Here is an 18,003-nt window from a genome sequence, read left to right on the forward strand (position 1 = left end):
TCAGCCATTGCACAGCCCAGTCCCTGCATTCATTGTGCTCAGTCTGCCCTGGCCAAATCCAAGCCTGGGATGTTCCTAGCTCCCTCCCTGAGCAGATAAGCAACTCTCCTGCCCTCGCTGTCTGTGCCACTCTGAAGCAGGTGCCATGGCTTCTGCCAGGGCCAAGTTCTCTTCGTTCTCTGTGTGGTGTGCAGAACAGGACAAGCCTAATGCAGGAGAATTAAACAACTGACTGGAGAAGTGGATGCCTTTTTCCAGCATCCTGCAGCCCTACGAAATGGGGGAGAAGGTATTGCAGCTATAGCAGAGCCCAGCAGGTCATTACACAATCTCCCAGAAAGGCCATGCTCCTCCCCTCTATATGCCCAACAAGCTGCCTGGTTGTGGCCTGGGGGAGACTGATCCCAGAATGCTGCATCCAGTTTTGAGATGCACATTTTAAGCAGGGGCCTGGCCAGCATGCAGGGAAGAGCCACAGACCCTATCTGAGGGTGGGAGAAGTGCCTAATAACCCAGAGAAACTGATGGAGCTTGTCCTGTTTAGTAAAGAGACAGGCGACTTGATTAAGGGCCACATTTTTCCCAAGGAGGGTGATTTACCATTGGAACAACTCCCAAGGAGGGGGTGGATTCCCCCATCTCCTGAGGTTTCCAAACTCTCAGGCAGCCTGTCTGGAAGATGCTTTAGTCAAGAGGTATTGGATTCAATGCAGGGGGAACTGAGTGAACTGCTCTAGCTGGTGCCTGATGATCCAGTTGACCACTGTGGCCATAAACAATCTGTGACTCTACCTCATGCAGTAATGGGGCCAACCCTTTACTATCCCCCTTGCTTATTCTCTTTTCTCCAAGAGCAACAGCCAACCCCTCCCCAAGCAGGGGATGTGCAGGTGAGAGGTTCAGGGAGAGCAGCACTACCGTTGGTGGGTCTTTCTCCTCCCCGCTCCTAGGCCCAGAGAATTAATGCACAAGCTGACAGGGCACCAGCAGGAGTGATGGAAGCAAGGTCCAGGAAGGCCAAGCCACAGGGTGCAAGAAGCCTGTGAGAAAGCAGTGGAAGGTCTCTCCTGTGCAGGCCAGCCCCTGGTAAGCCCCCTGTGATGCACAGGCTGAGGCTAATGAATTTCACCTAGAGAAGCACCTTCCAGCTGGGGTTTTCTCCCAGCTCCAGGGACAAGGGCCGGGCTCTGAGGGGGAGTTATTAGCATGGAGGCAGCTAGCATGGGGTTAATATAAGCAGCACCTGACCAGCAGCATGAAACGGAGCAGGGGGTCTAGTTCATAGCCCCCAGCTGCAATTACACAGATGCTGCCTGGGCTTATCCTAAGGGTAGCATTTAGAATAAGTCCTCCCAAGAACAGCAAGGATCCTCTCCCCCTGGTAAGCTGGGGGCATTAAGGTAGGGAATGCACAGGGATTTTGCCAGCAGCCGACTGGGTTGCATTCCCAGCCAAGACTAAGGGCACAGCAGCTAATGAAATGCAGGGCTTGGCTCTAACCGCCAGGGAAGGGTTGCATGTGAGCACCCATGCTCATAAAACAGCCTATGCATAGAGAGAGAGAGTGCCCGCTGCCTTCCTGGTCAGCATTTAAACACTGGAGTGGGGCGCTGCAGGGGGCAAGGAGGCCCTGCCCTTCCCAAGCCAGCAGACCCCCCAGGTCTAAAACACCCTCCAAATCCTTAACGTTCAATTTTTATTTTTTTCACTTAGAATTGACACCAGCAATGAGGCTCCTTGGTGCAGCCAGAGCCAGGCAGCTCTGCCCACACAGAGCGTCTACCCACCGCAGCTGGGCAGACAGCAACACCCAGACATACCTAGGTTATGGGAGATGCAGAGGGCCCATGGTACCTGTTGAACATTTGATTTCAAGCTCACACTAGGTGCCCAGACACAGTCCCTAGATAGTGTGGCTCCTGCCCCCTCCCACTCTTAGAAGTTGGGTGGCCATTTCAAGCTCCCTGCCTCTCAGGGAGAGGGCTGCTCTGGCCTATTCATGCTGTAGGGAGATGGTGCCCCTGTGCCAGCCTTGTCAATGCAGTTCTGCCAGCGTTGGGACAGGGGGCTGATTCTAAATCCCCTCCTCAACTTGTCGGCGATTGGGGTGGGTGAAGCACAAGGCCCTGCCAATTCCAGTCAGTTGTCTACCACAGAGAAGAGACATGAATAGGGGACGGTGAAGACTCCATAGGGAGGAGGCAGGCAGAGCTTGCAGTCCCAGTAAATGGGGTCCCATCCCCCCTGAAAGGATGGGGCTAGCTGGTCGTTTTGCCACATGGCTTTCGGGAGCAGCCTGCAGCTAGAGGAAGTCACTTGGAGGCTCCGCTGGCCTTGGGAGCCAGAGGCCTGAGGGAACGGCTCACCATCCTCTTCAGCTCCTTGAAGGAGCGGGTCCTGTGTAGTTTGTAGCTGGCCATGGCCAGGTTGCTGGAATCCAGTGCGGCGGAGGCATGAAGCGGGCAGGCCCCGGGTGGCCCCAGCTGCCGCAGTTGCCAATCCCCATTCAGGCTGACGGCATCCACCTCACTGAGGCTGGAGGCACTGCTGCCCTCAGCCCGCTGTGGCTGCAGCTCCAGCTGGCTGCCATCAGGGAAGCAGGAGTCTGTGGAGAAGGCCAGCTGGCGGCTTGGTGGGGGGAAGGGCTCAGCTTTCGGCCTCCCCAGAGCCTGGCTGGAGATCTCCAGGACGGACGCCCACTTGTGTCTGCCTGGGGGCTCCAGGCAGTGCTGGGAGCTGCACTGATACACAGGCCTCGGCGTGCGGACGTTCACCTCTGAGCTGCAGCGGCTCCCCCCTTCTGCCCGGAGAGCTGGCCTGCGCCGGAGGCTGATCCTGCGAAGCAGCTCCCGCGGGCTGAGCCAGCTGCGCTCCGCACCCTCGCCTGCCTTCACCAACTCCCGCGAGGCATGCTTGCCCTTGTACAGCCGCTCCCGCTCAGTGCCAAGGGTCTTCCTGGAGGAGGCCTTGACCCTGACCACATGGGGATGACAGGACGAGGCCTCAGCCCAGCCGGCTCCCTCTGGCTGCTCCCGGCACAGTGAGAGCTGCTCCAGGAGCGATCCCATTGAGCGTTCGCTGGATCCCACAGAGGAGGCGGTGGAGCCCCGGCCCCCTGGGGCGGCCAGTGCTTGGGAGCTGTCAGGCCCCTCTGGAGAGCGGAGGTGGGAGCAGGTAGAAATGCGCCTGCGGATTTTCCAGCCGGGGAGCGGCCCAGCTGCCAGTGGGGAGCCACAGACGGATGACATGGACTGGCTCTTCTGGTGCCCTGCCAAGTAGCTAGGCTCCGTGCGACTAGCTGCCGACCGACACCTGTACCTCAACACCAGCTTGGCGATGTAACGGTCCAGCTGGGCTCGGCGCTGCTCCTCTGAGGGGGCTGGCCCACTCTGGGGAGAGCCCTTCTGCACAGTGGGGATGGCTGCCCGCTCGCTGAGGTCCTCCTGGGATGGGCCCCGGGACAGGCCGCTGGTAAAGAGTGGACTTTGCAAGGCCACGGCATGCAATGGGCTGGGGTAGTGGTAGATCTCGCTGGTGCTGCGGGACACCAGGTCGCACTTGTACCGCAGGAGCTGCAAGCTCTGAGGGAAGGCTGGAGAAAGCTCACCCAGGCTCAGCAAGAACTCCAGGTCCCCTGTGGAGAGAGTAGAGAGCAAGCATCCTGGATCAGAGACAGGCTCTGGCCCGGCAGGGTACACCAGGTGCTTGGGCCAGTATTCCCTGCATGACATGGGGCTTGGCTGTACCAAACTGGACCCAGTATCTGAGCTGGACAACTTAGCTAAGTGGTAACCTAGGGGCTGGGTGCCCATGGGCACTGGCAGGGATCCCGGGCAACAACGTGGGTTCAGAGGAGAGCTAGAAGAACAAATCAAGGGCTGAAATCCTGCCTCTGAGTCCAGGGCCTTGTCCCCACTAGTAGGGGTCAGCTGGTACAGATATACAGACATAGCTACCCCAGCAATCCCTCTTAGTGGCAGTGCAGCTTAAACCAGTTTCCCCAGCAAAATCAGCTCCCCCAGAAAGAGGCCTTTTTAGCTGGTATAACTGCGTCTACACTAGGGCTTTTGCCAGCACAGCTCTGTCAGGGAGAAGGGTGGGGAAAAAAAATAAATAAAAATGATCCCCCACTTAACATAACTGTGCCAGCAAAAGCCCAAGTATAGCTGCAGTTTTGACACCCAAAAAAGGCCTTTTGCCAGTAGAGCTGCGTGTGCTTTGTGGGGCTGGAAAAAACTATGCTGGCAAAAGAGCTGTTTTGCCAGTCTAAACTGCAGCCATGCTCAGTGTTTTGCTGGTGTAGTACACAGGGATAGCTACACCAGCAACGTGCTCCCAGCACAGACCTGGCCTCAGACCAGATGGAAAGCACATTGCTAAAAGGGAGAGTGATTAGCCATTTAACAGACTCAGAGAGATGGTTGATTCCCCATCACAAGGGAGAGTGGGGCATGGAGTTGGGGGTCTGTAAATCAAGCCCAGGATTCTAAGGCCTTGTTCACTGTAGCCACCCTGGTATAGTGAAAGCATAGAGCCTCCCTTCCCCAGTGGGGATGTGGTTACATGGACCTGGTCTAGCTGTTCCTGTATAGGAAGTGGAATAAACTCTCCTGGGGTACGGCACCTTTATGCTGGTATAATTGCAGCCGCACTGGGGCGAACTACACTGGTTAGGGCGTGGGATTCTAGTGCATACTAGGCCTTGAAGGCATTCTCTAGCTCAGCCATGAGTGGCAAGCTACATACAGGAGTCCCTGGGCCAGGTTGTCCAGCCTGGCCCATCAAAATGGACTTTCCTGGTCTTGAGATCTGAGACACTCCAGGAGCATTGCTCTGAGTTATCTGTGAGGCAGTGGGGAGCAGGCTGGCCCCACCTCTGCCTGAGATGCAGAAATCAGAGAACAGGCAGTATGGGACAGTCCTGCACTGACCCTGCCATAGGTCTGGGGGCATCAATGGCACCTGGCAGAGTGTCCAGAGCCCCTGTGGAAATGGGCAAGTTGGAATGAGTCAGCTCCCATCTGCCAGGTTTAGAGTCATGCCCCAACCCTGTTGCTCCCCGGATCCTACTGGCTGACAGCAGGGCTCCACATCCTGAGCTGGCTGTTTCCTGCTTACCTGTTGAGACTGGTCTCCTGGGAGCAGCATGGGGGCTTCTGGGAGCATTGGGTGCCATTACCCGCTGCAGCCGGAGGTCAAGAAGCCGGACAGTGGCCTCGTCAGTGGAGTGCGGCCGTGAACAGCCACTGTCCCGTAGGCCTGGGAGGTAGGAGAGGGAACCAACACTGCAGTGCGAGCCCCCCGGGCACTCGCTGTGCATGGATGTGGAGGAGTCGGACAGGGAGCCCATCTCGCTGGTCTCGTAGAACCCTGGGGCAAGAGGAAAGGTTCACTGCAGGGGACCGGTCGTCCTTATCTCTCCCCCCAGCTCCCTCAACCCCTAATGGGATGGGTCTCTCCTCCCCTTGAGTCCCCCACTAACAAGTCCCAGGGACTCTGGGTTGTGGAGGATGATCCCGACAGGATACATGGCCCAGCTCGGAGCCTCTGCCTGCCTCACACTCCGCCCAGGACGAGCAGGCCCTGGTGCCTTATTGCTCCTGGTTGCCAGGGCCCAAATCCCGGCTGGACATACCCGAGCTGGGCCTGGAGTCGGCCTCTGAGGTCTCTGGTGCAGTAAAGTTAGGCTCTGCCTGTGCCCTGGGTCTCTTGAGGAGCAGCAGCTGTTCGCTGGATCCAGCGGTTCTCAATGCCAGGCTCGTCGCCGGCGTTCTGCTGTCCCTGTTCCTGGCCTGGTGTCCCACGTCGATGCTCTCAGAGGAGCAGTAGGAGACGCACGGCTTCTCAGGGATGCCCAGCAGGTCCTCAGACTTGCTCCGGTCCAGCTTAGCTGGGGGCAGTGGTTCCTTAGCCCCCAGGCTGCCCCATCCCTGCTGCAGCAGAAGCATGAACGGGGTTAGTCAGAGATGCCAGCAGCCACCAAACTCACCAGCCACCCGGGGCCCTGGCATCCAGGGCCAGACCCAGCCCTGGTCTCTGCAAGGAGCTGGGCAGAGCACACCCCAACTACGACTGGGTCTCCTCCATGGCACTGGACACTGCACAGGCCCCCAACTCTGCCCCAGACTCCCTCCTCCCAGCCTGCTGGGCACTGAATTGAACACGCTACCTGAGCAAGATCACACAGAGAATCAACCCTCATTGAGGGGGCTCCCTCCAATCACTGTTCTGGGCACCACAGAGAACCCCGGATACCTTCTGAGATCCGGGCCCCCCATCACTGCTAAGGACCCTCCCTCCCCGCTGGAGAGCAGGCCCCTTTCCCCCTTTGTGCTGGCACTGCCCTCCAGTAAGCTCTGGTCCACATGGAGTTGCACAGGTTGAACTAAGGCGATGCAGTACCGATTGCTGCTGCAGGCGTGGCCTCCCATTGATTCAAACCTGGCTCAGTGCGGTGTCACTGCTGGAGGCTGAAGGGACAGAACTAGTTTCCTGTCTCTGCACACACGTGTGGGGCCAGTTTAACCCAATTGGGTTTTAAACCAATTCTAAGCTTCAGCTTGTGTGGCATGTCTAGGCTCCAGTGCCCCAATGAGCCAGAAACCCTGCCCTGCCCCAAAGAGCAGCTGCCCAAGGGAGAAGGGATATGCCCACTGCTGAGTGAGCTCTGCAAAGATACTGTTGGCACTTCCCAGGCTCAAAGCACCCTACCCATTAGCCCCCACAGCTCCCAGGAGTGTCAGGCAGCATCAACCCCCCTTACAGCGACAGGCAAAGACAGAACCTGCCCTAGGTGGCACAGACCAAGTAGTAGTGCTGAGAAGGGAACCCAGGAGTCCTGCACACAGCTGTGCACTCAACCCACTAGGCAAGGCTTCCTCCACCTATCCAGATGTCCTGTCCCCCCCTGCAGCAGCTTCACACAGCTCTAGCTGGGAAACAGCTTGGAGGCACCTCCAATGGATAGGAGGCTAAGGGAGGGCAAGCTGCTCCCAATCTCCCCCCAGGTGTGAGGGTGGTGTACAGCTTGTCCACTGCACCCCCCCCAGCACAGAGTGTCTTAGCCTAACCCCTCCCCCACATATCATTGCTCTTTCCCCGCTGTACAGGACTTGGCAGGCAGGGGCCTCCCTGCCCACCCCAGGAACTGGGAAGCAGCAGCAGCCACAGCCAGGTGAGGAGTTCAGGAGGCCAAGGGATGATGCACCTTGACCCCAGGCTGGTGATTAGAAGTACTGATAAGATCACAACCTTCCCCAGCTTCCTGCACTTTACCTCAACCTCTCCTCCATCCCCCTTCCTCCATGGGCCGGGGAGGGAGCTGGCTCTGTCATTCTTACCCCAGAGATGTTTGCAGATCTGTATCCTGGCTGACGTGGAGCTGGGGGGCCCCGTGGCTTCCCCCCAAGAGGAGAGGCTGGCTTAGGTTTTATTGGACTCTGGGGTTCAAGAGGGTAAAAAAACAGTGAGGCAATATGGTGGTGGTCAGGGGAAATCACAGTGGAAAACAGGTGCTGCTCCCTCCAACTCACCCCAGCCCATGGCCCCAGACACACCCAGGCCTTGCCCCACGGCCCCCAGCACCAGCCACGGTGACTTGTTCCATTAGGAAGCATGCTCTGTAGCATCATCCCTACTGTCCCACATGCCTGGCCTCTCCTGAAAGGCCCAGAGTTGGTGGTGGGGATGGGAGGGGGAACGGGACTTCCCCCAAGCCCCACTAACAGCCAGGCTAGGGTAAGGAAGAGGGGGGAGGGCCCCAGAGCCAAGCTGGCAGCAGGAGTGAAACATGAGCCCAGAGGCCCCTTTCTGCCTTTGAGCTCAGCTCTATCCTTCCTAGGCCAGGCAGCTGTTGCCTTTGTGTGAGCCCCCCTGCCTCCATCTTACCTACTGAAGCAGAGACACACGCACCACACAGGCAGAGCGGCGGGTGCATGTACAAGATTTCAAGGTTCGGGGGGGATGGGTGCGCAGGCACGGGCTTGCTGGGGTGCCCAGGGTGTGCATGGGGGGGTCCACACATGCACCATTCACCTTGGAGAACAGCCAGACCACACTGATATTTCTGCCACCTGCCCCAGACTCAATGCCTCCACCCAACCCATTTGGTTATTCAAAGCCTCTGCTGGCCTTAAGCCAGGCTGGTCCTGAAAGCCAGGTCTGGCCTCACTGTTGTCCCTGGGAGGGGGCAGGTCGCAGGCTTCCAGCTGTTCAGACACCCTCTTTCCCCCAGCACAAGCACAGCTGTGTGCATTACTGTGCATGAGCAGGCATGCGCCAGCCAGGCTGCCCTGGGGCAGCTCCCCCTATTTCCCCTCCCCCTGCATGTCAGGTGTGCAGGGCAGGGATGGAGTGAGCAGCCTGCTGCCTGTCCCAGGGTTAGTTTACACTGGAGCTGGCTAGTCGACATTTCCCCCATTTCTTGTTAGGAGAAGACTCCACTTCTGTTATTTGCTCTTGAACGATACCAGGAAGGGGATGGAGAAGCTGGCACTGCCCACGCCAGCGCAGAGCTGGGCTGGGAGGACAGCCAGGCAGGAAGCAAGTGAACACTGTAAACAACAGGTGGTTTGTTTCCTGTAATACACACAGGGCCTGACGAACCTCCCTGCAAGCCAAATCCACAGAGACCAACCTGCCAAGGCCAGGTCAGCAGCCTAGGTCTGAATCCCACTCCCTGTAGCTCAGCTCCCAGCCTCAGGACAAGCAGAGTCAGAAGAGATGCCAAGAATTCCCCTGAAGCCCCATAAGCTCCAACTCTCCTGTCCTGGGGCTTTGACTGGACAAAGGAGGGTACATCCATTCCAAACAAAGCAGGCTGAGAAACACAAACAGTGCAGCCCCAGTATGACAGAGCACACACTACCCATTAGTTACGTCTTGTGGCACAGGGCAGATGAGGGAGGCACAGAATGCTGCCTCCTATCTGATATGAGACAAGATGGGTGAGGTAATGTCTTCTATTGGACCAACTTCTACTGGGGAGAGAGACAAGCTTTCAAGCTACACTGAGCTATCCCTCGGGTCTGGGAAATGTACCCAGATCTGGTCTGCATTACAGAGTTAGTTGAGGCAAGGCAGCTTATGTCAACCTAACTATGGAAGCATCTATACTTAAATTTCACTCCCACCAAGGTAACTGCCCCACTACACCAAATTAATAACTCCACCTCTACGAGTGGCGTAGAGTTACGGTTGATGTAGTCAGTTGACGCAGTGTCAGTGTAAAAAGAAAAGGAGTACTTGTGGCACCTTAGAGACTAACAAATTTATTAGAGCATAAGCTTTCGTGAGCTACAGCTCACTTCATGCATCCGATGAAGTGAGCTGTAGCTCACGAAAGCTTATGCTCTAATAAATTTGTTAGTCTCTAAGGTGCCACAAGTACTCCTTTTCTTTTTGCGAATACAGACTAACACGGCTGCTACTCTGAAACCAGTCATGTCCCCTGTTGTTGCTGTACTTCCTGCAGGTGTGCAAATAGAAGAGGACCTTGCATCCTGTGTTTACAGCATTCATGAGAATAGTGTAGAACTCTGCAGGCTCCATGCTTCTGTCAGAGAGTGGACATGGAAAAGTGCCATGCAGGATTTTTAAAAATGACATGAAAATGATGAGACATGGATGGCGTTATGGGATGGAGAAAGCATGCCGGGAACTTGACCTCTAGCTCCCAGAGATCCCGGGGTGAGTCATTTCTATCTCACAAAACATTGCAAAAATATCCTACAAGGCATTCCGCTGGATGGGCGCACATGGGAGACTAGAATGCCTATTTGTAGTGCACCACACTTTACATTGACACAAGCACACCTAGTGAGCATGCGCAGCACTGATGCAAGCAGCTAATTATGCATGTGCCCGAGAGACATACAAACTGTGGCAGCTGTACACTGAGGTAATTTGTGTTGACCAAAGTTTGTAGTGTAGACATGGCCACAGCCACCTCATGCCTTGTCCCTTTGGTCTCCTGCCTCCAGTGATGTGGTGTTCACATGTCCAGCCTAGTTTGGCTTCCATTCCTTAAGTGTCAATGTTCTGGTCATTGGCTCTTCCATTGTCTCTTCCAGGCTGAGCTGTAGCTCACGAAAGCTTATGCTCTAATAAATTTGTTAGTCTCTAAGGTGCCACAAGTACTCCTTTTTTTTTTGCGAATACAGACTAACATGGCTGCTACTCTGAAAAGTGTCAGTGTAGACATTGTGCTGCTCAGCTGCCGGACGCTGACAGTATAATCGATACAAGCGCTCCTGGGAAGAACATTCACCACAGACACAAGGCGCAAAGTGTAGACACACACAAGAAAAGTAATTACTTGTGGTAGCTCTATAATTCTGTAGTGTAGACATGGCCTCAGGCTAAATACAAGACTGAATAGATTGTTTAGCATAAGTCATTAACAGGCCATTTCAACTTGAATGGTGCCTTGAAATATGTAACTACTTATACTAAACAATCTGTTCCACCTTGTACTTAGCAAAAAGAAAAGGAGTACTTGTGGCACCTTAGAGATTAACAAATTTATTTGAGCATAAGCTTTCGTGAGCTACAGCTCACTTCATTGGATGCATTCGATGAAGTGAGCTGTAGCTCACGAAAGCTTATGCTCAAATAAATTTGTTAGTCTCTAAGGTGCCACAAGTACTACTTTTCTTTTTATGGATACAGACTAACATGGCTGCTACTCTGAAACTTGTACTTAGCAGTGACACTCTGAGTATGTTTCCCAGACCTGAAGAAGAGCTCTGTGTAAGCTCAAAAGCTAGTCTCTCTCACCAAGAGAAGTTGGTCCAATAAAAGATCTTATCTCCCTCACCTTGTCTCTCTAATATCCTAGGACCAATATGACTACAACACTGCATACATCCTATATGATGAGACAGTCTAAGAGGGATAATGGATTCTCTTTCCCTTCATCTCCTAAGCTGCTGAGCAGCATTGTAATGTGCTGTTGGATAAGCTGCCCCAGCCCACACCAGACGTGGCTGCATTCAAGCAGTGGCTAAGGAGAATTCATAAGAAACAACTCACAAAAGAAGGCTGTCCAGCATCAGGCTATGAACTTACCAACTCCTCCACATGCCAGAGAGCTGCTACACAAACTTTATGCACAAAAAGGAGGAAGTGGAATTGGGAGGGGTGCAAACACAAACCAGCATTTGAAGACAGGTAGAGACTTCAGTCTAAGGAAAGTTGGAAGAGACTGGTTTCAGAGTAGCAGCCGTGTTAGTCTGTATTCGCAAAAAGAAAAGGATGTAGTACTTGTGGCACCTTAGAGACTAACAAATTTGTTAGTCTCTAAGGTGCCACAAGTACTACATCCTTTTCTTTTTGGAAGAGACTGGGGCTGTTTAGTTTAGATAAGAGACATCAGAGAGTTACACAAAATAGTAACTGGCATAGAGATGGTAGACTGGGGACTCCATTCATACCCACAGTTGATGCAGGACATTGAGTGAAATTAAAGAGGCAATACATTGAACACCAAGCAGTGAATTAGCCTGTGGAACTCACTGCCACAAGACATAACTGGGGACAAGAGCCTAGCAGGATTCACAAAAGGGCTGGACACATCTGTGAATAACGGGAACATGCCCAGGTATGTCAGCCAGGAGAAGAGGTTATAAGGGATGCAGACTCTCCAGCCTCAGGGCACAACCCAGCCCCTAAGGAAGCAGGGGGTTCCTCATGGGCAAGACATAGTCCTCCACACTGGAGTTTCTTGTGCCTCTCTTAAGCCATCTGAGCCACTCCCAGAGGCAGGGCATAGGGCTGGAGAGGTGCACCTTGGGTCCAGGCTGGCAGCACCCAGGGCTATTCCACAGACTGAAAGACATTGCATTTGGGGAGCTTTCCTGGCTTCTTTGCTGCAAAAGAAATGTTTTTCTCTAACTGGAGCACACACTACCCCAGGGCAGAGTGAAGCCACCCTGCTCAAAGCCCTGGAGCCCTCCAGCTCCCCGACTTGTATCCTGGCCCCCCAGGACTCCCCTGGACCCTAACCCTGCAACCAACCTCCCCCATGGTCACAGCAGCCATTGCCCCTTCCCTTCCAGCATACCCTTGTGCCCCCTCCCACTCATGCCCCAACCCTCATATCATACCTCCAGTCCTGCACCATCACACCTCCAATCACACCATAGTTACACCAACCATAGCTTCCCCACCTGCACTCCTATTCCAGCTCCCATGTTCCTCCCCCAACCCAGAGCCATACCCATCCCCCCAGCTTTCCATAGCCCAGTACCCCACACCCTCCTTCTGCCCCCATCCCATACACCTAGCTCAAGTTTCCCTACCCCAGCCCCCATGCTCCCTCCCTTGACCCCCTGTACTCCCCCCCCATAACCAGCCCCTCCCGCTGAATCACAAAGTTTAAGGCCAGATCATGTAATCTCCTGTATATCACAGGCCACCAGCACCACCCCACCCATCACACTAAAGGCAACCATCCCTCCCCTGGCTTATGCATCCCCCCCGCTCTCACCTGTCGCTGCCCCCCTGGGACAGCCCCCGCCGGCTCCCGGACGCCCAGGGCGCTCTCCACGGTCCCCTTCTGCGTCTCTTTCAGCAGCTCGAGCTCCAGGATCCCGGCCAGGCTGGCCTGTAGCCGCTCCCCGAACCGCACTCGGTCGCTCCCGGACCAGAGAGAGGGCGGCACAGCTCTGCGGGCCATGAGGATCGCCGGGGCAAGCGGCACCGCTCAGCGGAGTGGGGATGGGGACGCAGCTCCTGGGGAGGTACATACGCCAGGGGCAGGAGAACGAGAGAACTGGGGGCAGTGTATGCACCAGAGGCAGGATCGACTGGACGAGGAAGGAAATGCATGCAGCCAGGACTCACCGGGTACAGCAGCTGCAGAGGGAAGCGTGCACCCCAAGCAAGGACCAGGATGCCGAGAGGGGAGTAAATTGCATGCACGGGGCCAGGATGGGTGGGAGAGTAAATTACATCCACCGGCAGCAGGGGTGCTGGTAAATCGCATGCAGCGGGAGCAGGCTAAGAGGAGGATAAGTTGCACGCACCATGGGGGAAGCTGGACGCACAGAGGCAGCCCACAGAAGCCGCCACCAGCTCCAGTTGCCTCTTGCCAGGGACTTTCAGCACACACAACAGCTCAAACAAAGGGGCTGGTTTTGAAAGAGTCACGTGGGGGCGGAGCCAAAGGCCCCGGGCTCCTGATTGGGTCCGACCCGGGCAAAACATTTCGTAAAGCGAAGTTAGGATCAGGGGCAGTAGACGGTAAATATCCCCTCGCCCCTCCTCCCCCGTGCACCAGGGGGGTAAAAACCCATTGGACCCACCCCAAAATGCACTATGGGGCAAATACCCCCAGACACTCCCCGAGGGGTAAAATAATCCCACTGCACCCCCCAGAATACAGCCTGGGGGGACAGGCCCCCATTACCCCATGGGAGGGGTGAAATGCCACCCAAATCCCAAGAGGGGCCAATGTCCCCAAATCCTTCCCCCAGCGAGGAGCGGATTCTCCCCCAAATGTAGCCGCAGCTCCCCTGGGGGCAGGTCACTGCCCCATGCCCCGACCAGCGACACCTCCCATATCCCGCGGGCCCGGCCCCCACCTTGGAGGGGTCGGTGTCTGGGCTTGTTCGTCCATTCTCGCTTCCCCTATTCCACCCCGGGGCCCAGCCATCAGCCATGTCATGGGGGCTCCTGCTTGGCAGCTCTTAAGGGAGCCAGGGGAAGGGATTCAATAACCATGAGGCCTAATTCCCCTTTGCCCGCTGGACGTGCACTGGGTGTCGGGGCACCACAGGGGGCAGGGGCAACTAATAGACCCCCTCTCTATCCCCCCTCCAGGGGCCCCTCTACCCCCCAGCATAGGGGGCATTTAACAGACCCCTCTTCCATTCCTCTACCATAGAGAGCAGGGGCAATTAACAGACTCCTCTCTATCCCCAATCCATGGGGGGCAGGGGCAATTAACAAGGCCCGTCGGCCCCTCTGTCCCCCCATCATAGAGGACAGGGGCAATTAACAGATAACCGCTTCCATCCCCATTATAGGGGAGGTACAATTAACATACCCTCCCTTCTCTTAGTCCGAGCAGAAGTAAAATCAGCCCATAGAGAAGAAAAACCCTTCCCCCGCCCCAGTGTCTTGCTCCCCACCAGGAACCCGGCGCCCCCAGTCCCGTCAGGGTCCGTGCGCTCCCCAGCAGCAGCAGCAGCAGCAGCAGCAGCAGGGCCCTGGCCCCAAGGATTCCCCTGCGGGCGGGGCAGAGTTGCAGGGGGATCCTGCTGCAGCTGGGGCGGCGCAAGCGGCGCTATTTAAAGGGCTCCGGGGGCAAGCGAGGCCCGCTCAGTGCCCTATAGGATGCTGCCCGTTACCAGCAACCGGGAGCCCCGCGCTCCCTTCAAGCAGCGGAAATGCTTCGGTGAGAGGGGAGCCCTGGGCGGGTCCCTGCAGAGAGAGCCCGGTGAACTCGAGGGCAGGGCGTCCCCTGCAGGGAAGCCCCTGGGCGGACTTCGGGGTGCCCTGCCCTCTTCCCCTCTGTGGGCTCTAAGCGGAGAGCCCCCCGGCCAGGAGCTGAACAAGGGGGCTGGAGTTCCCCCTGCAGCTGGGGTGTGGAGAGCACTGCTCCGGGCTGGCTGCCCCTCGGTGGGGAGGCCCGGATGGTTCCACTGAGTATCCAGACCTCTGTGCGCGCGGCCCGCGCGGGGTCTCCCCCCATTTCCCTCGGGCTGCGGGGGGCTCTGCTGGGGAAGCCCTGGCTCGGCCCCTCTGGCTGTGACCCTCCTCCCCGGATCCGCTTCTCATTCCAGCTACCAGGAAACGTGAAGTCTCCGCGGTCCGCTCTAAATTCCCCAGCAAACTCCCGGTGAGTAGGCCGGGCGGCCGCTTGGCGGGAGGAGATGGGACGTGCGGGGCGCTCAGCGTGTACCCCGGGGCCAAGGACACCAGCCACTCCGTGGGGAATGGGCCCTCACCTCTTCTCCCCACCTCCGCAGGGGCAGGGAAGGAGAGGGGGCTATGCCCATCTCAGCAGCGTGGTCTCTGGGTGGGGTTCTGCCTTCTTCCCTTTCCCACCTGTCTGTTTTCCAGGTGATCCTGGAGCGGTACCCCAAGGAGAAGGTGCTGCCAGCTTTGGATAGGACCAAGTTCCTGGTCCCCCAGGAGCTGACCATGGGGCAGTTTGTGACCATTATCCGGTAAGAGGAGAGGAGGTGTATGATTGGAGGCGGGGGTCTGTCTTGGTATTGTAACCCTGGTGTCTGTGCCCTAGGCACTGCTGGATCCTGCTGCCCTCTCTTGCTTGAGACAACAAAGGGGGTTGCTGTGACCTGGGCAGTCATTAGCCCTCTTAGGATGCCCCTGGCTGTGTTTCAGGGGTGCCATACAGCTTTGGGAGATGTGCTACGAAAGGCTAATGTAGAGACTGCAGCTCTCTGAACAGCCCCTTGTTCCAGGGTGCCCCTGCTCTCCATTGGCTGCTGTTGTGGGTGGCTGTGAGCAAGTGCAGGCAATGCCCAGGTAGTGCAGTTCCCCCTGGGCTAGGCAGGCAGTGGGTGCTCTCAGGGGAGACCAGTCAGTGCTTTCCCTTCTTACCCTCAGATGGGACTCAGTTCTCTTGCCTTCTTGCTTCCCCAGGAACAGGATGTCCCTCAGCTCCACCCAGTCATTCTACTTGCTGGTGGATGGTAGCCGGAGCCTGGTCAGCATGTCGCTCACCATGGCTGAAGTGTACACACTGAACCAAGATGAGGATGGGTTCCTCTACATGACCTACGCCTCCCAGGAGATGTTTGGCTAGGGCTGCTGGTTGCCTTGGACTCCTACTCCTCTGAAAGGAGCCATCGTTGCCCATTCTAATGTTGCTGCTTAGTAAATGGTGTGATCCCACCCCCTCCAGTCAGAGTAGGAATGACAGTCAGTGGGGTATCTACCCTGGTGTGCTGAGACACCAAGGAACCTGCCCATTTCCTCCCTTCCCCAAGTGGGCGTCTGAATAGACTTGCTCCAAAGGGAAAGATCTGACTTCAGAGTGAGCGTGCCTTTAGCCCAGAGCAGATGCCTTTACCTTGCGGTGCCCATGGGATGGTCCTTTCTGTGTTGTGGGGATAGTCACACCTGCCAGCCTCTTGCACTGGTGCCAGTGTGATTCATCCTACTGTAAGACCAACAAGATCCCACTGCTTAAGGGTGGAGTTGGAGGACACTGCTTGGTGCTGGCTCCAAGCTCCTGCTGCACCACCTGGGTCTGGAAAAGGCCATCCTGTTCCCTCTGACCTTGGGATAGAGCTCACATGGTGGTAGTTAACTTTTGGAATAAGAAGTAATCTTCCAGCAATTTTCCTAGCCCCAATGCTGACCACTGGAGACCCTTGTCCTCCCAGAGCCGGGGGAGAACCTCCTCCTCAAGGGCAGCCCTAGCTGTGGGGTAGACTGGCTCTCTTGTAAGGGAGATTTAGTTGTGCAGGAGGGAAGGTAACCCTGCACATGGAATAAGCACCATCTGGCCTTTAGACTGCATGTGTCTTCCCTTTAGAAGCACACCCTGTAGCCACCAGTCAACCCTGTTAAATGTTTCTGTAAATGCTTGTCTGTGTGAAATGGGACCGCAGTTGCTGAGACTAATGGCTGCACTGAGAGCCCCCTGCCAGGTGCAAGCAGCTCATGATGCTACCAGTCAGTAGAGAGAGGCCTCAGGGGAGCGTACCAGTTACAGCTATATTTAGAGCACATAGTCCCTTGGGCCTGTTAACTTTGTACAACTATCCTGGGTGGGTTCTGTGCTGTGGTGACCCTGTCCTGGACCCATAACTGCTTAGCAGGCCCCAGTCTGAGGGTTGTTTAGCTGGTGCTGTGTGCTTTCTTCACCAGTGCTGCTGGGTTAGTAAAAGCTCCTGGAGGCCCTGCTGGAAGCCTGTCTTCATTTCAGACAGATCATAGGCTGCTTTCTTCTGCCGGTGGCTGTCCCTGATTCAGAAGTGGGCAAAGGAAAGCGGGGTTAGAAAGGCCCATGTTACTTAAGCACCCAAGGCTTCTAATGGTGTAGAGCAGGAGGGGCTGAGATAGCGGCTAGAATCTTTCCTGCTCCCTACAACACGTGTGAACATACTAGGGCATCTCCTTCCATTGTTGCTGGGAAGACTGATTTATTGGAGGGAGGGGAAGCATCTGTTCTCATGTTCTGGGAACATGCCTGAGGAGGCTAGAGCATCCACTAAATAGGCAGTTCCTGCTCTGCAGGCATAAGACTTGCAGTCCTGTACCCTACTCTGGAGTCCCAGTCTTTTGATTCCAGGGGATTCCTGCACCAGACAGATGTGAAGAGGGACTTGGAACTTTGTGTGTGAGAATTTTTCCTCTTCACAGAGTTGAGAGGGGAGTAGAAAACTTTCTTCCCGATTCTCACTTTCCTACAAATTAATTCTCATCTGGGTGGGAGTTCTGCCCCTAGCACAAAGCACCTTGGAGGCCGCCTTTCCATGCACAAGGGTGATATTCCTGTGCTGCTTCTGGAGCCTGGCTAAGGCAGGTAGGTGCACAGCAGTTTGAAGCTGGAAATCCCATCAGAAGGGGGTTCTGGGGGTCTCCCCTCTGGAGTTGGCCAGAAGCGTGGATTTGTCTCCTCCCTATGCCCAACTGACCCATACACATGCCTCATTCTTCTCATGCTCATGCCATTCTTAGCAGGGTTGAGTAAACTGGGGGATCTCACCTCACCCAGCTCTTGTGAGTGGGGCTTGGTGCTGTTCACCTCTAAGGCCCTGCTCTTGCCCCACTCCAGACTGACAGTGGCTAAATGACTATATCATCACTGCACCAAGGGGGTTGCCTCAGGCCAACTGCCTGTGTAATAATGGTAGGAGCCATAAAGACTGAACTCCCTCCTCCATGGTAGGAGTGAGTCATGGAGGTTGCTCTGCTGCAGCCTGTCCTGTGGATAAATGGACTTTTGTTCGCCTGAGCCAGAGAGGCTAGAGCTGCAGGGGAACTGACCCCTCTAATAATTTCAAAATGTGCTGGAGAGAAGAG

General features: G+C 55.9%; 2 protein-coding genes across 3 annotated transcripts; one reads left to right on the forward strand and one right to left on the reverse strand.

Moving 5' to 3' along the window:
• Window positions 1-720: 720 nt before the first annotated feature.
• LOC119859359 (dapper homolog 2-like) lies at window positions 721-13,249 on the reverse strand. 2 transcript variants are annotated; one of them, XM_038411389.2, is made up of 4 exons: window positions 12,488-13,249; window positions 5,636-5,930; window positions 5,119-5,370; window positions 721-3,634 (listed from the first exon to the last, which is right to left on the reverse strand). In XM_038411389.2, exons 1-4 carry the CDS (start codon window positions 12,674-12,676, stop codon window positions 2,313-2,315), a joined length of 2,058 nt encoding a protein of 685 aa, XP_038267317.1. In that variant the 5' UTR covers window positions 12,677-13,249; the 3' UTR covers window positions 721-2,312. The 2 variants fall into 2 exon arrangements, with proteins under 2 accessions (XP_038267317.1, XP_038267316.1); XM_038411388.2 differs by having other exon boundaries at window positions 5,636-5,933.
• A 1,061-nt stretch (window positions 13,250-14,310) lies between these two features.
• On the forward strand, window positions 14,311-16,558 carry LOC119859368 (microtubule-associated proteins 1A/1B light chain 3C-like). The gene is made up of 4 exons (XM_038411416.2): window positions 14,311-14,398; window positions 14,787-14,842; window positions 15,067-15,173; window positions 15,613-16,558. The coding sequence occupies exons 1-4, from the start codon at window positions 14,338-14,340 to the stop codon at window positions 15,773-15,775; spliced, it is 387 nt and encodes a 128-aa protein (XP_038267344.1). The 5' UTR covers window positions 14,311-14,337; the 3' UTR covers window positions 15,776-16,558.
• Window positions 16,559-18,003: the final 1,445 nt, after the last annotated feature.

Source organism: Dermochelys coriacea, chromosome 7, assembly GCF_009764565.3.
Source record: "Dermochelys coriacea isolate rDerCor1 chromosome 7, rDerCor1.pri.v4, whole genome shotgun sequence".
Lineage (NCBI taxonomy): Eukaryota > Metazoa > Chordata > Testudines > Dermochelyidae > Dermochelys > Dermochelys coriacea.

Coding starts and splice junctions, on each gene's coding strand:
- LOC119859359 (XM_038411388.2), bottom strand. CDS start 12,676: ATGGCCCGCAGAGCTGTGCCGCCCTCTCTCTGGTCCGGGAGCGACCGA. Junction 5,934..12,487: donor TCCCAGGGGGGCAGCGACAG/GTGAGAGCGGGG, acceptor CTTCTGCTGCAG/CAGGGATGGGGCAGCCTGGG. Junction 3,635..5,118: donor CAGGAGACCAGTCTCAACAG/GTAAGCAGGAAA, acceptor CTCTCTCCACAG/GGGACCTGGAGTTCTTGCTG.
- LOC119859368 (XM_038411416.2), top strand. CDS start 14,338: ATGCTGCCCGTTACCAGCAACCGGGAGCCCCGCGCTCCCTTCAAGCAG. Junction 14,843..15,066: donor AATTCCCCAGCAAACTCCCG/GTGAGTAGGCCG, acceptor TCTGTTTTCCAG/GTGATCCTGGAGCGGTACCC. Junction 15,174..15,612: donor CAGTTTGTGACCATTATCCG/GTAAGAGGAGAG, acceptor TTGCTTCCCCAG/GAACAGGATGTCCCTCAGCT.